Here is a 12,709-nt window from a genome sequence, read left to right on the forward strand (position 1 = left end):
CACGGTGCCCCCTCCCCACCCTGTGAGAAAGGGTGTGGGCAGACCTGTCGTGGGCTTGTTCCCACGGGAAGCAGCTTCTGGCTTCAGGAGACACGTTCCCTTTTAAGAAGAACCTGCCACTGACCTCATGGACGCTTCCCCGTTGTTCTTACAGAATCTGGAGCTGGTTGAGAAAGGCTTCAGTAACTTAAGGAAACAAATCGAAAACGCCAGAATGTTTGGAGTTCCAGTGGTAGTGGCGGTGAACGCATTCAAGTAAGTACAAAGAGTAGAAGTCAAGGGGGGACTGTGAGAAAGAGCCAGAAACCATCCCCTGGTGCTAACTGTACAGCCCCATGGGTAGCTCTGTTCTGTTCTTCAGTTACTGGTATTGGTTATGAAGTCTCTGATCTGGTAGCTCCTGACAAGAGCCTGCGGGGGGGAGGGGCTCCACAGATGCCCCAGCCAACTCGTCACTTCTCCCACGGAGGGCCCAGGGTCAGCTGTGGCTCCTGCAGGTCCCCTTCTCCACAGAAGGACACACAGACGTGAAGTGAAGTGTTCTTTTTTGCTCTCTAGAAGCCTGTGAGGCTAACAGGAGGTCATAGCCCTACAGCGTTCCCTTACTTCAGTATGTCTAGTGGGGCATTGTCTTGACAAAGAGTTGAACATGCTGAGCTAGAAGGGTTCATGCAGGAGAGAACTTGTGGAGGTGGTTTAGGTCTTGGAGTGCTGGTTTTAATCTTGCTGTAATGGCCAAATCACAGCTGAACGGGAAAGAACAATTTTAGCAAGCTAGTGTTTATTTTATTTTTATTTTTTCAAAGATCTTATTTATTTGACAGAGATCACAAGTAGGCAGAGGGGGAGGGGGAAGCAGACTCCCTGCTGAGCAGAGAACCCGATGCAGGGCTCGATCCCAGGATCCTGAGACCATGACCTGAGCTGAAGGCAGAGGCTTAACCCACTGAGTCACCCAGGTGCCCTATAGCTGTGTTTATTGATTGCTGTGATGGGCCTGGAGTGTTCGAGTATTCTACCTGTTTCTGTCATCTAAGCCTCATGACGTCCCAGGGAAGTAAGTGCCGTGGTTATTCCCATTTTACCATGTGGAGTCCAAAGCACATGAGGATTAAATAACTAGCCAGGGGTCACCACGTCGTCACTGGTGGAGCCAGGAGTTGAACCCAGTCAGTATTACTTGATTCGTTTCCATTCATCACTGAGTAACTCACTAGAGTTTTCATGGCAAACACAAGACCAAGCTTGTCCTCTCCCACCGTCCTCAGTGCTTTAACATGAATCGCTGCCTTTCCAGGACCGATTCAGAGGCCGAGCTGGACCTTGTCAGCCGCCTTGCCAAAGAACATGGGGCTTTTGATGCTGTGAAATGCACGCACTGGGCAGAAGGGGGCAAGGGTGCCTTAGCCCTAGCTCAAGCCGTCCAGAGAGCATCTCAGGCGCCCAGCAGCTTTCAGCTCCTTTATGACCTCAAGGTGAGTTACATTCTGTATGGAAGAAACAAAAAAGCACTATGAGGTTTCTGTGTGGTTGCCTCTCTTTAGAGCCTGTGTTTAGCACCTTCAGCCCCGTGGGTTTGATCCCCACGTCGGTGAGTTACATACACCAGCACAGCCCGGGCTGCTTACTTACAGAGTGGGTCCCTGCAAGAACTCGCTGGGAGGTTGGCTCCCGGCCTGACTTTTGAAAAGACTCACAGTACCTTCCCTTTGCTGGCAGGAGAAAGGGTTAAATGGAGGACCAGGAACGTAATTCACTATGGCCTTGAACCCAGGTCACCAGCCATGTTGTGGCAAATTGGCAAGGGGCCACAGCAAGCTCAGAAAAGTTTGCTGACCACTTCCCAGTAACGGGAACGCCCTGTGCTCCTCAGCTCACTTCCTGGTTCAGGGCTGCCTCGAGTTCAGAGAAGCTCTTGGGGGTAAAGCCAGAGTACCCTGGCAGGGCTCAGCATTCTTTGCGTCACTGAGTAACTCTAAGCAGCACTGCTTCTTCTGTGGTCTCATAAAGTTAGTTCAGAGAGAGGTGGTTCTTACTGTAGGGTTGTATTTTGTTTTCAGTTCTCTGCCCCTGTATTTCAGGATGTGGTTGGACATTAAGTAAGTCCACATTAAGGACATTAAGTATGCCCACAACAACTGGAATCTTCATTAGGAACGTAGGATGGAGGTGGTATATAATTCTGCTTATATTTTCTCGACTGGTTCTTGGCATGGTTCTAAAAGATAAGCATAGACTTTCAAAATCAGCCATAAAAAGGGAGGAAACCCCAGTATTCTTGAATTAACATTGCAGATAAAATACCCTGACATTTGGTCAACGTTGTCCTATTGACCTTGACATTTTCTTACTGAGCTTTAGTTTTATAGACTGGTTTGAATATCCATTCAACCAATCATATTTTTAGGAAATGCCCTAAACACATATCTGCACACAAATGCAATGAAAGCATCGTTCGGGGCTCTCTCTAAGCCCTGTCCCCAGTGCCTGAGTTAGGAGCCCCAGTCCTGGAAGGCCAGCAGCAGGCCCCGGGGGGGTGGCGTGATGAGGACTTGAATCTCTCATTTTTACTTGGAATTTTTCTCTGTTGCGACAGACAGGAGGCTGCCACTTTTTGTCTTCTTTCGCATCTCTTGGTCTTCAGTCACCCCTCAACAAAAGTACTGCTGCTTCAGAAGTTCTGAGTGTGCCTTGGCATTTATGAAGCTCCAGGAATAAGATGCGCGTGAAAGCAGTCTCTGTCGCGTCTTGATAAAACCATGGCTGAATAGACACTTTATTTTTGTCCATTATCCAAAGCTTCTTCATAAATTATCACTGTTCAGCTCAGAAGGGATTTTTATCTTTATAGATTATTGCTCCTTACAGAAAACAACCCTTGCCCCGTATGTCCTCCTGGCCTTAGTTGCTGGGGAGCATGGAGGCAGACATGTTGCTGGATTTCGGTACTTTGCTCATCCGAGCTGCTTTCCTTCCCATTTCCCTCAGGCAGTGTCTCCCTATGCTGGACGCCTTCCCATTTCCCTCAGGCAGTGTCTCCCTATGCTGGACGCCGCGCTTCCCGGTGCCCCAGCGGAGCAGCGCCATAGGGTGGAGGCACTCACAGGGTGGGACCCCGCCCCCGACCTCCATGCAGGGTGCTTTCTGCTTCATAGCCTTCCTCAGCACTCCTGGTGCGTGAGCATCATGGAAATCACTGGGGTGTTGTTTTTTTTAATAGGTAGATGATTTGTTTTTTAGGACTATTTCTAAGCAACAGCCATATGCAATCAAAATGTTGTGTTAAAAATAGGCTCTGCCTCTCGTGTATAAAGTGGGGGTTATTGGATTGATATTGGAGGTCTTCCTTCATCAGTAGTACCCCAGGTCTGGTTTGACGTGAGTCTCCTCTCCAGCCACAAGAACATTTGTTTTTATTTATGAAGAAATAATCATTCGTGGGTAGTCGGTAGTACTGTCAGTGGTGTACCTAAGGACATCCTGAATATGTACGCGTGTGTGTGTCTGTACACACACACACATACACACACACAGTAACTATACACAGTATATATACCTCTGTATATATACCTCAGTATATAGTAACTATACCTCTGTGGGACATTTTCCACTCATAATATCTGAAGCTCGGTATTAAAAGAAAATGTTGCTAACCCAAATATACCTCGGGCTATTTGCATATTTTTATGTGTGTGTAGGGGCGCCTGGGGGGCTCAGCTGGTTAAGCGTCTGCCTTGGGCTCAGGTCATGATCCCGGGGTCCTGGGATAGAGCCCCCACATTGGGCTTCCAGCTCAGCGGGGAACCTGCTTCTCCCTCTGCCTGCCACTTCTTCTTGTGTGTGTGCTTTCTCTATCTCTCTGACAAATAAAATCTTTAAATATGTGTGTGCGTGTGCATGCGTGTGTGTGTGTGTGTAAGAGCATCTTCTCAGCCTTTTGGGAACTCCGACCTGGAATGTGGCTGTGTCCCAGTTCACCATCATTGTGTGCACCCCGTCATGGCATCTCCCTTCTCTTCCCTGACTGTTAGCTCCCAGTCGAGGATAAAATCAGGATCATTGCACAGAAGATCTATGGGGCTGACGACATTGAATTGCTTCCCGAAGCTCAACACAAAGCTGAAGTCTACACAAAACAGGTAGATATTTGGTGGTTCATTCACTTCTTTACAGTGGCCCGGAGTCAGAGCCCCCAGGTTCTCCCAGCCCTGCAGGGTGCCACTGCCTCACTTCTCTCAGTGGTAGCCCTTTCCCCTCTGAACACTGAGTTTGGATGAGGTGGTCCAGGCCTTTATCTACTCAGAGGTGGTATAGATGAATGTGCGGAAAAGCCATGAAGAAGTAGGAAGTGTCTTCCTCAAATATTAAGAGCCTGCCTTCAGTTGTATTCTCATGTCTGCTCCAAACTATCATTTTTAATTGGTTATGTAGATGAAAATACAATACTCACTTTTAGAATATGGTTGTGGCACTTGCCTCTCTCACCCAACAGAGGTTTTGATTTTTTTTTTTTTTTTTTTTGGATCTATGATAACTAAGCTCGGGGCAGTAAGGTCCAGATGGGTATAAAGGGCATTGGGTATTTTAAATAAATGGAAGAATCTGTATCATCACCATCCCAGGTATGCTTTGTTGCACTGTCAGCCTTTCATTGGTCTTGCTTTTTCCCTTCTCAGGGCTTTGGGGACCTGCCCATCTGCATGGCCAAAACACACTTGTCCTTGTCTCATAACCCAGAGCAGAAGGGTGTACCCACGGGCTTTGTCTTGCCCATCCGTGACATCCGCGCCAGCGTCGGGGCCGGTTTTCTATACCCCTTGGTGGGGACGGTAAGTGAATGCTACAGGCAGAGGGGGTGGTTCGTCTGGGCTTCTCATCTGACATTGGTCACGGAAAGCTGAGCAGAGTTCCTCACTGAGCAGCAAGCTGGAGTCAGGCCCCGTAGATTAACTCCCTTGCTGTGGACCATCCAGGCGTCAGTTCAAGGATGAAGCCGTAACAGCTTATCATGAATAACAGTTCTGTTTCCCAGGGGCGGCGTGACATTGACTGAATCCAGGACAGGCCTCATCGATCGTCTGTGGCAGTGCTAATGTATAATCACAGCTGACCTTCACTGGGCACCTTTCACAGATGAACTCAGTCCTGCCAAGCATCCTTTGAAGTCCTGACAGAGGGTCCGCCCCTCCCAGGTCTTCTTGACAAGCCTGGAGCTTAGGCCTGAAACTCATTGGGAATTTATTGTTTCTGAGGAAAGAATTTCCCCCTTAAAATGCAAATGAACTCCGTAGATGTGACAAGCCAGGTTGCTAATTTCCACTTCAAGATGAATTCGGTACCTAATGCTGCTTTATCTTACGAATTGTATGCACATGGAAAGAGAGTCCTGGTCAGGAGTCCTGTTGGCAGCGGGGGACAGGGTGCGGAAGGACGCAGCTGACCATCCCAGGTTAACACTGCCCCGTGCCTGGCTTCCCAAACGCTTTGATCTGCCCATGTCCTACACCTGCAGCTTCTACTTACCTGCAGTACAGAACTGACCGAGCAAATAGCCAGCTGACAATGTAAAAGAAGCTGATAGATCTCCTGTTGGAGCTGTGTCACTCGGGATAGTAAGAAAGTGGTAGGAGGTGGCATTACAGAGCCAAACGTGTGTAATGTGAAAGCCACATCCAGTTCTCACTGCTCATTCTGGGCTTGGGCGAGTTATTACAGACGTGTGCCCTGCTTCCCTCAGCTCTCAGTGTGGGGCAGGATCATCCCATAACAGCAGTGGTCAGACAAGTGCCAGTGTTCACCGGCGGGAAAAATCCTCTTTGGGAAAGAGCAAAAATACTGAAAATCCAATCAGTTTTGGGAGCCATCTTTAGAGTTTTCTACCGCCATTCACATGTGTGTCTATGTCAGTGGGCACATGCCCAGTATCTTTAAAGTCCTCTTCGGGCTTCTCTGCCAGGTCTAAGGAACAATCCCTTCCTTCCCCCTTCTTGTTCCCACACCCAACATTTGCTTACAGAGTTCAGAGTTCACGAATAGAGACAAATATCAGATCCCTGTAGAATGTTCTGGTAAGTTACAGTTCAGTTGTAGAAGTTGAGCTTCAGTTCTTCTCGTGTCTGGATCTGATTGGAGACTTGTATGTATTCGTTATACAAGACACTGTTATAGGTGAAAGTGGACTGAGGTTTTACTTACAAGCCTTATGGATCTGCAGCTAAGTAGATACTTGTCAAAGCCTATTCTTGAGAAAAGAAGTACAAACGTAATCTGTAGGCCTTAACACCCTCAGTTTTAGAAGGCCACTCTGGACCAGTAAGCATAGTGATTATAAAGCTATCTAGACCTTGTACAGAAATGTCTCGCCCTAGTTAAAGGACACCAGCCCTGATGTGTTGCTGAAACAAAATAATAGAGGTATCGACATGAAACTCGTCAAAACAGTATTAAAAAAGCAGAGAAGCCCCATACCTCCTTTTGGTCTCATGAGAGGGGAGGAGGTGCCTCCTCAGCGCCCCCAGCCCCTACCCTAGACACTATGAAAGTGTCTCCTGCTATTTCTTGTTACCACTGTCAGCGCGGAAGATGATAGGCAAGCCTGGCATTCGGCATGCTGGAGGACACGCGAGTTTCTCTTGGGGGGTCATAACAGGATCCATGACATGTTTTTCAGCATGTAACAAGAAGACTACCACCTTATTGACAACTATAAAATAATATTCTATCTTTGTGCCTCGGGCTTTTTATCTGAAGAGAAGTTGAAAATGAAGGTCACTTTATTTCTCATGCTGTTTCACATCTAGATGAGCACAATGCCTGGACTCCCCACGCGGCCCTGTTTCTATGATATTGATTTGGACCCCAAAACTGAACAGGTGAACGGGTTGTTCTAGACAGGTGAGTTGTTACTGGTAAGAGTTTTGCTTTTTGGCTTTGAGGTATATTTATGAATTATGGGACCCCAGCAAAAGCTCTGAATGCAAATTTGAATGCTTTTGAAACTTTTCCTTCCAAACATCACTGAGGGGAGAGTTGGCAGTGACCAGTGGAGGAAATACTGCAGTTTTGGAAGAGCGTGGCTTGTTAGGGAACAGTGTAGGGGAGAAAGCCGCTAGTGAACTCTGGAGGGACTCCCACGGAGGCTGGGCTGAAGGTCTGTGTACTTTGAGTAGATAGCAGGTAGGAGTAGAGTAAATGTCCCAGAAAGTAGAAAAGAGGAGGAAACAGGACCAGCCCAGGAATACTTGGAGTCTTAAGTAAAAGGTCCCTAAGTATTCATCACAATGGATGGGCCTTCCCTAGACATCCTGTTGAAATTTCAAAAACATTAGAGATACAATTCTAAAAAGCCTTTTCTAGAAAAGAAAAAGTATCTTGTCTATAAGAAAATGGGAATTAGAGTGAACAGCTGTCTTCTTACCAGAGTTAGGGGCTTTTCAACAGTGGAGGAATCCCCTCCGAGCTGACTTGGCACCTGCACTCACACCCCACTGCATCTGTCCAGAGGCTTTCAGACACATGCAGGTTTGCTGCCCCACCTCAGTTCCTAGGAAGGTATTTAGCAGTGAACTCTGGCAAAATGGGGAATAAACCAAGAAAAAGGAAGCCATGGTTTTCAGGAAGCCGAATCCTGATCTGGGCAATCACAAAGGAGAATCCTGACAGCTGCAAGGGACCTAGAGGACGAGTCTAGGAGGGAGGAATTGAGAAGTGCTAGAAAAGACAAGGGTATCAAAGGTAATGCAAAACTGAAGCTCTCACATTGTTTAAAAAAGTAAAAGGTCCAGGTGGAAGCAAACAAGTCCTCTTCTAAGCAACCGTAAGGATGGGTTGCTGAGAGAAGTAACTGCTTACAGAGACGAGATGGTGTGCTTGCTGCCCTGTCTTTCCTCCAGGAGGGCTTCTGTGACACGGGGAGTGTCCGTCTGGCTCAGGCCTGGCCTGGCCTTGGACAGTCTTCACGGAGCCACAATGCGAGGGCCATGTGTTGCTCTCAGGCCTCGGGCCAGCCCTACAGAGGTGGCTGTGGAAAGGCTGGAAACGACAGCTTTGGCGGTGCCAGACAGGAGTGCCACGGCATGGAAGGGCAGAGACCATGCTTCCACTCCTAGAGGAACGTTTACTTCTTGTTTCTTTTTCCTTCTAGATTGCCCCTCTCTAAGAAGCTGCTGCGAACATTTGGCTCATGTCCACTGAAGCTGACTGTTGGTTAGGAAGTGTGGGGAAGTCGAGAGAAGGCAGCCCCTGGTCGGAAGATCCTCGGAAATCAAGAGCAGGCATTTCCCCAGTCGCCTTATCTTCAGTCTTAATTCCCACCATCATGTATAAACTAACATAAATCATGCACAAGTCTACTTGATTGAAGTTCCACAGAATAAAAGGAAATGATTTTGCGATCTGGATGTTTAAATATAAATTCTAGCAATCACAGACCGTGCTGCAGTATCTGCTGTCCTGGGGGACCCATTTGCTGGCAGAGCCCAGGATCAAATATGCAAGTTGCAAAACGTACTTTATGATACTGTTGTGTTTATTTTTTTATTTTTGTAAAGGCCTTTATTTATTTGTCAGAGAGAGAGAGAGAGCATGAGAGAACACGAGCAGGAGGAGGGGCAGATGGAGAGGGAGAAGCAGGCTCCCCACTGAATGGGGAGCCCCATGTAGGACTCAATCCCAGGACCCTGGGATCATGACCTGAGCGGAAGGCAGACGCTTAACGGCTGAGCCACCCAGGTGTCCCAACACTGTTGTGTTTAAAGGGGTAAATGGTGCATGCTTGCAGATTGCTGGGAGGACACATCATGAGAAGACTGCCTGATAGGCTTGAGGGGGAAGCAGGGTATAGAGAATGCACCGTTTTATCATACAGCTTTCTCTATTCCTTTTTTAACCTGAGAAAGTATTGCTCATACAGGTTTTTGTCCTGAACTTCCTTGGAATTCCCATTTCTGTCACAGCTTTAGCACCATTTATTTTTAAGTTCTCAGGAAGGACGGTCGTAAAGCTCTGTAGTGAACCCTACCTGCTCTGTTGATTCAGCAAATACTGATTGAGCTGTGCCTGGGCTCCACCCCTCCCTCTGGAATGTGTTTTCCCTTCTCTTCCTCTTCTTCAGCATCTATCTTGGTTCTTCCTCTCCTACTCTTTCCTCCTTCCCCCTTGTCTTCCTGTGTTGGATCTTTCCAGAAGATGTTGTGTCCCCACTGAGGCCAGTGTAAATGCTGCTGGCATTGGCAGAGCATTATCTTTCCTGGTGTCCTTGATTTTACTATCTTTAATTCCCCAGGTTCATATCAGTGTTGTAATACAGTCAGTTTTGCCGTCCAAAGAAGCGATGGCAGTGCTTTGGGGACAAATGACAAAGGAGTCGTGTGCAGAGCCCCAGCTTCACCACACTTCGCACGGTGCCAGGCACATGGTACATGGAGGTGTCATCAGTTCTGTTCCAAAGCATCACGCGGGCCCAGTCTGCACTATTTTTGATGTGTTTTGTTTTTTTTTAAATATCCTATAAGACCTCATCTAGAATGGGACTTGCTGGGAATTCATTTTGTAAGGAAGGGAAGAAAGCAGTCTATTTTCAGACACAGTGACTTAAAGATCATCTTAAAGGATTGAGGCGTCTTCGTATCCCCAAAAGCCATGCGGGTTTACATCCTTAAGACCAATAAGAATAGTGAACACAATTGGTTCAAGAGGATGAGTGGAGTTTTATAAGCCAAAGATGATAAAGCCCTAATAAGGAATGCAAATTGTTTTTACCAGATATTGCTTGGAATGAATGCACTATCACTAATGTAAGAATTTTCCTAAGTAACAGTAAAGTATGTCTTTATTTAGTAAAAATTAAAATGGTACAAGTTGCTTTTTCCACCTGCCAGTATATCTGGGAGATCTTACTACATCAGTCGTTTGAGATTCACCTTGTTTGTTAAGGCTGTGTAGTATCTAAATAGTCCTCTGTCGATGGACACTTACCACTGTTCCATGGGTTTTGCTATTACAAGTGAGAGAGTGAGGCATATTCTCTTATGTATCCGTGCGGTTTGTGTAGAACCATCTGTTGGATAAATTGTTAGCAGTGGAATTGCTCAAAAGTGACCTTTAGCTTCAGAATGAGAGCTGCCCTTTGGCTAGAAGTAGAGATAAATTACAGAAAGACAAAGTTGCAAACTAGGTCTGTATCTCCATTTTACAGAAAGGCAAACTTCAAAATTGCACTGCTGTTGCGTACCAGATGAACTTGGTAAAGACCTCTGATTTTAAAGCCTGTGCTCTTTACCATCATTCAGCCTATGAGAGCTGCCCTGGCCAGGCGGCACAGAAATGAACTTCCCGTTCGTGACAGGTGGAGAGCTATGCCCATTTCACTTCCCTCCAGAAGGAAGGGATAATAGAAGGTAGCAGAAGCAGAGGGAAGGCCTGAGGAGGAATGCTGCTGAGCAATTAGTGATAGCATGGGTTTTGTGGTACTGATTCTTCGGTGTGTGATAAAGCCTTTGCGTTCTTTCCACTCAGGTCATGATCTCAGGGTCCTGGGATCAAGCTCTGCCATCGGGCTCTCTGCTCAGCAGGGAGCTTGCTTCCCCCTCTCTCTCTGCCTGCCTCTCTGCCTACTTGTGATCTCTGTCTGTCAAATAAATAAATAAACTCTTTAAAAAAAAATTTTTTTAAAGTGGTAAAGAGGGGCACCTGACTGGCTCGGTTGGTGGAGCATGTGACTCTTGGTCTCAGGGCCAGGAGTTCGAGCCCCACGTTGAGGGTAGAGATGACCTAAAAAAATAAAAGTGAGGAAGAGATGGCATGTAGGATTAAAAAAATAACTGCAGGCTAATTGAAGACGTGAATTCAAGACTGACAAAAAGCATTAGTGCTTGGGGTACATATTAGAGTGTGTTGCCTGACAAGGTCCAGTACCTTTGCCTTGGGCCTAGGAGCCCTTCCAGATCACTGTTCCTAAGCCTGCTCTGGGCCGCTGATGCTTTCCCACCCCATATTTGCGATATTACGGATGAACAGATTGGACCCTCTCTTCTGTGCTTCGGAGGCTGTTGCCATGCACTGAAGATGTACGTATACTCTTAATTCAGAAGAGGCAGCATTTGTGCGCTGTCAAGCAAAACGGATTACAACAGAACTACTGTTTGTGTTCACTGATACAACCTTGATGGTGCCTAGAAACAGATCAAAATACCAGAGAATGAGCCACAGGTTCATCTAATGGTATACCAGGGAAGGGGATAGAGGTCTTATTCCTAGAAGGTTTCTAAGGTGTAAGAATTATTCCTAAGGAGTTATAAATCATTTTTGGTAGCTACAGGCCCAGGCCATGCGTAGATGGGGACCAGGGTGGGAGAAAGGCTATGATCAGTTGAGATCAGATAAATAGGAGTTCGGATAAATATGCAAGCTATTCTATCGGCATTGTGTGTCTGGTGATATTAACAAGATATGCTGTAGGTAGAATAATTTCTCATCAGATTGGAGAAATATATTTATAGCCTGCTTCTCATTATATAATCAGAAGCTACTAATGGAGTAGCAGACAGCGATATGGGTAATAGCTTACTGTCACTTAAGTGAGTTCAGGGATGACAGGTTTCTTTCATGCATGAAATACTGGATACATTTCTTAAAACTCAGATATGGCATCAGATTCTAGTCATATCCTAAAGAAAAATCGGTGCAGTATTTCATTTATAGTACTCTATTCTGTGTGTGTGTGTGTGTGTGTGTGTGTGTGTGTGTAGGTTGGGGATGAGTTATTTGAAAAATAACTGAAAAGAACTCCCTTCAAATACAAAATCAATTTACCTTTTACCTCTTACCGCCCTTCAGTTCCCTTTCATTAGTACCCCCCATCACTTTTTTTAAAGAATACTGGAATAAGATCTACAAGTCATTTAAGGGGCCTTTATTGTTTTTTTTGTTTTTTTTTTTTTAATTTGACAGAGATCACAAGTAGGCAGAGAGGCAGGCAGAGAGACAGGAAGGGAAGCAGTCTCCCTGCTGAGCAGAGAGCCTGATGCGGGGCTCGATCCCAGGACCCTGGGATCATGACCTGAGCCAAAGGCAGCGGCTTTAACCCACTGAGCCACCCAGGCGCCCCAAAGGGCCTTTATTGTTTTGACCCATCCCTTGTCTCACTTCCAATTCCTTCCTAATAAGACACCTGTTTTACCCTGTTCTCATTTGGATAAGCTCATCTTATTTTTGCTTGAAATTGTTGAAAACACCTAGATCTGATAGATTTGGGAAAGCTTGGATCTCAGTAAGTAATAGCATCTCAGTTAGTTATGAGTGGCATGGATTTCTTTGGGCTTGTTTGAAGTCCCAAAGTGTCAGTAAGCAAGGTTAGCCATCCATCTGGGGATATAAATGACATTTTCACAGACTGGTATTTGCTGACTGCACAAAGATAGACTGAATTCTAATTACAACTAAGGAAGATGGTTGGGGGTTTTCCTGTTTTACAGCTCTTGTCTCTCATTTTAGCTGTAAATTTAAGACCCTGACAATTTAGATTCAGTATTGCTATTGTGTCCTAAAGGTTCTTTCTTAAGTCTAAGCAACAGCTTCAGAATCTTAACAGAGATACAATATATTCCTGGAAAACATCCAAAAGCAGATAACAGATCTACTTCCCTGAAGATCATGATCCTATCAAAGAAAGGCAGTAAGTTCAACTGCTTTTCAGTAATTCTTTCCTCCA

The 12,709-nt window shown here is 46.1% G+C and overlaps 1 protein-coding gene across 1 annotated transcript in view; it reads left to right on the forward strand.

Moving 5' to 3' along the window:
* The window catches only part of MTHFD1 (methylenetetrahydrofolate dehydrogenase, cyclohydrolase and formyltetrahydrofolate synthetase 1), a 58,301-nt gene extending 49,910 nt beyond the window's left edge, over positions 1 to 8,391 (forward strand). Inside the window, exons 23-28 of the mRNA XM_047735402.1 lie at positions 155 to 255; positions 1,298 to 1,475; positions 4,032 to 4,139; positions 4,677 to 4,829; positions 6,801 to 6,894; positions 8,144 to 8,391. Of these exons, the coding sequence (XP_047591358.1) occupies positions 155 to 255; positions 1,298 to 1,475; positions 4,032 to 4,139; positions 4,677 to 4,829; positions 6,801 to 6,890 (630 nt within the window). The 3' untranslated portion in view covers positions 6,891 to 6,894; positions 8,144 to 8,391. The remainder of the gene's footprint in view (positions 1 to 154; positions 256 to 1,297; positions 1,476 to 4,031; positions 4,140 to 4,676; positions 4,830 to 6,800; positions 6,895 to 8,143) is intronic.
* The last annotated feature ends 4,318 nt before the right edge of the window (positions 8,392 to 12,709 follow it).

This window comes from Lutra lutra, chromosome 7 (genome assembly GCF_902655055.1).
Source record: "Lutra lutra chromosome 7, mLutLut1.2, whole genome shotgun sequence".
Classification (NCBI taxonomy): domain Eukaryota; kingdom Metazoa; phylum Chordata; class Mammalia; order Carnivora; family Mustelidae; genus Lutra; species Lutra lutra.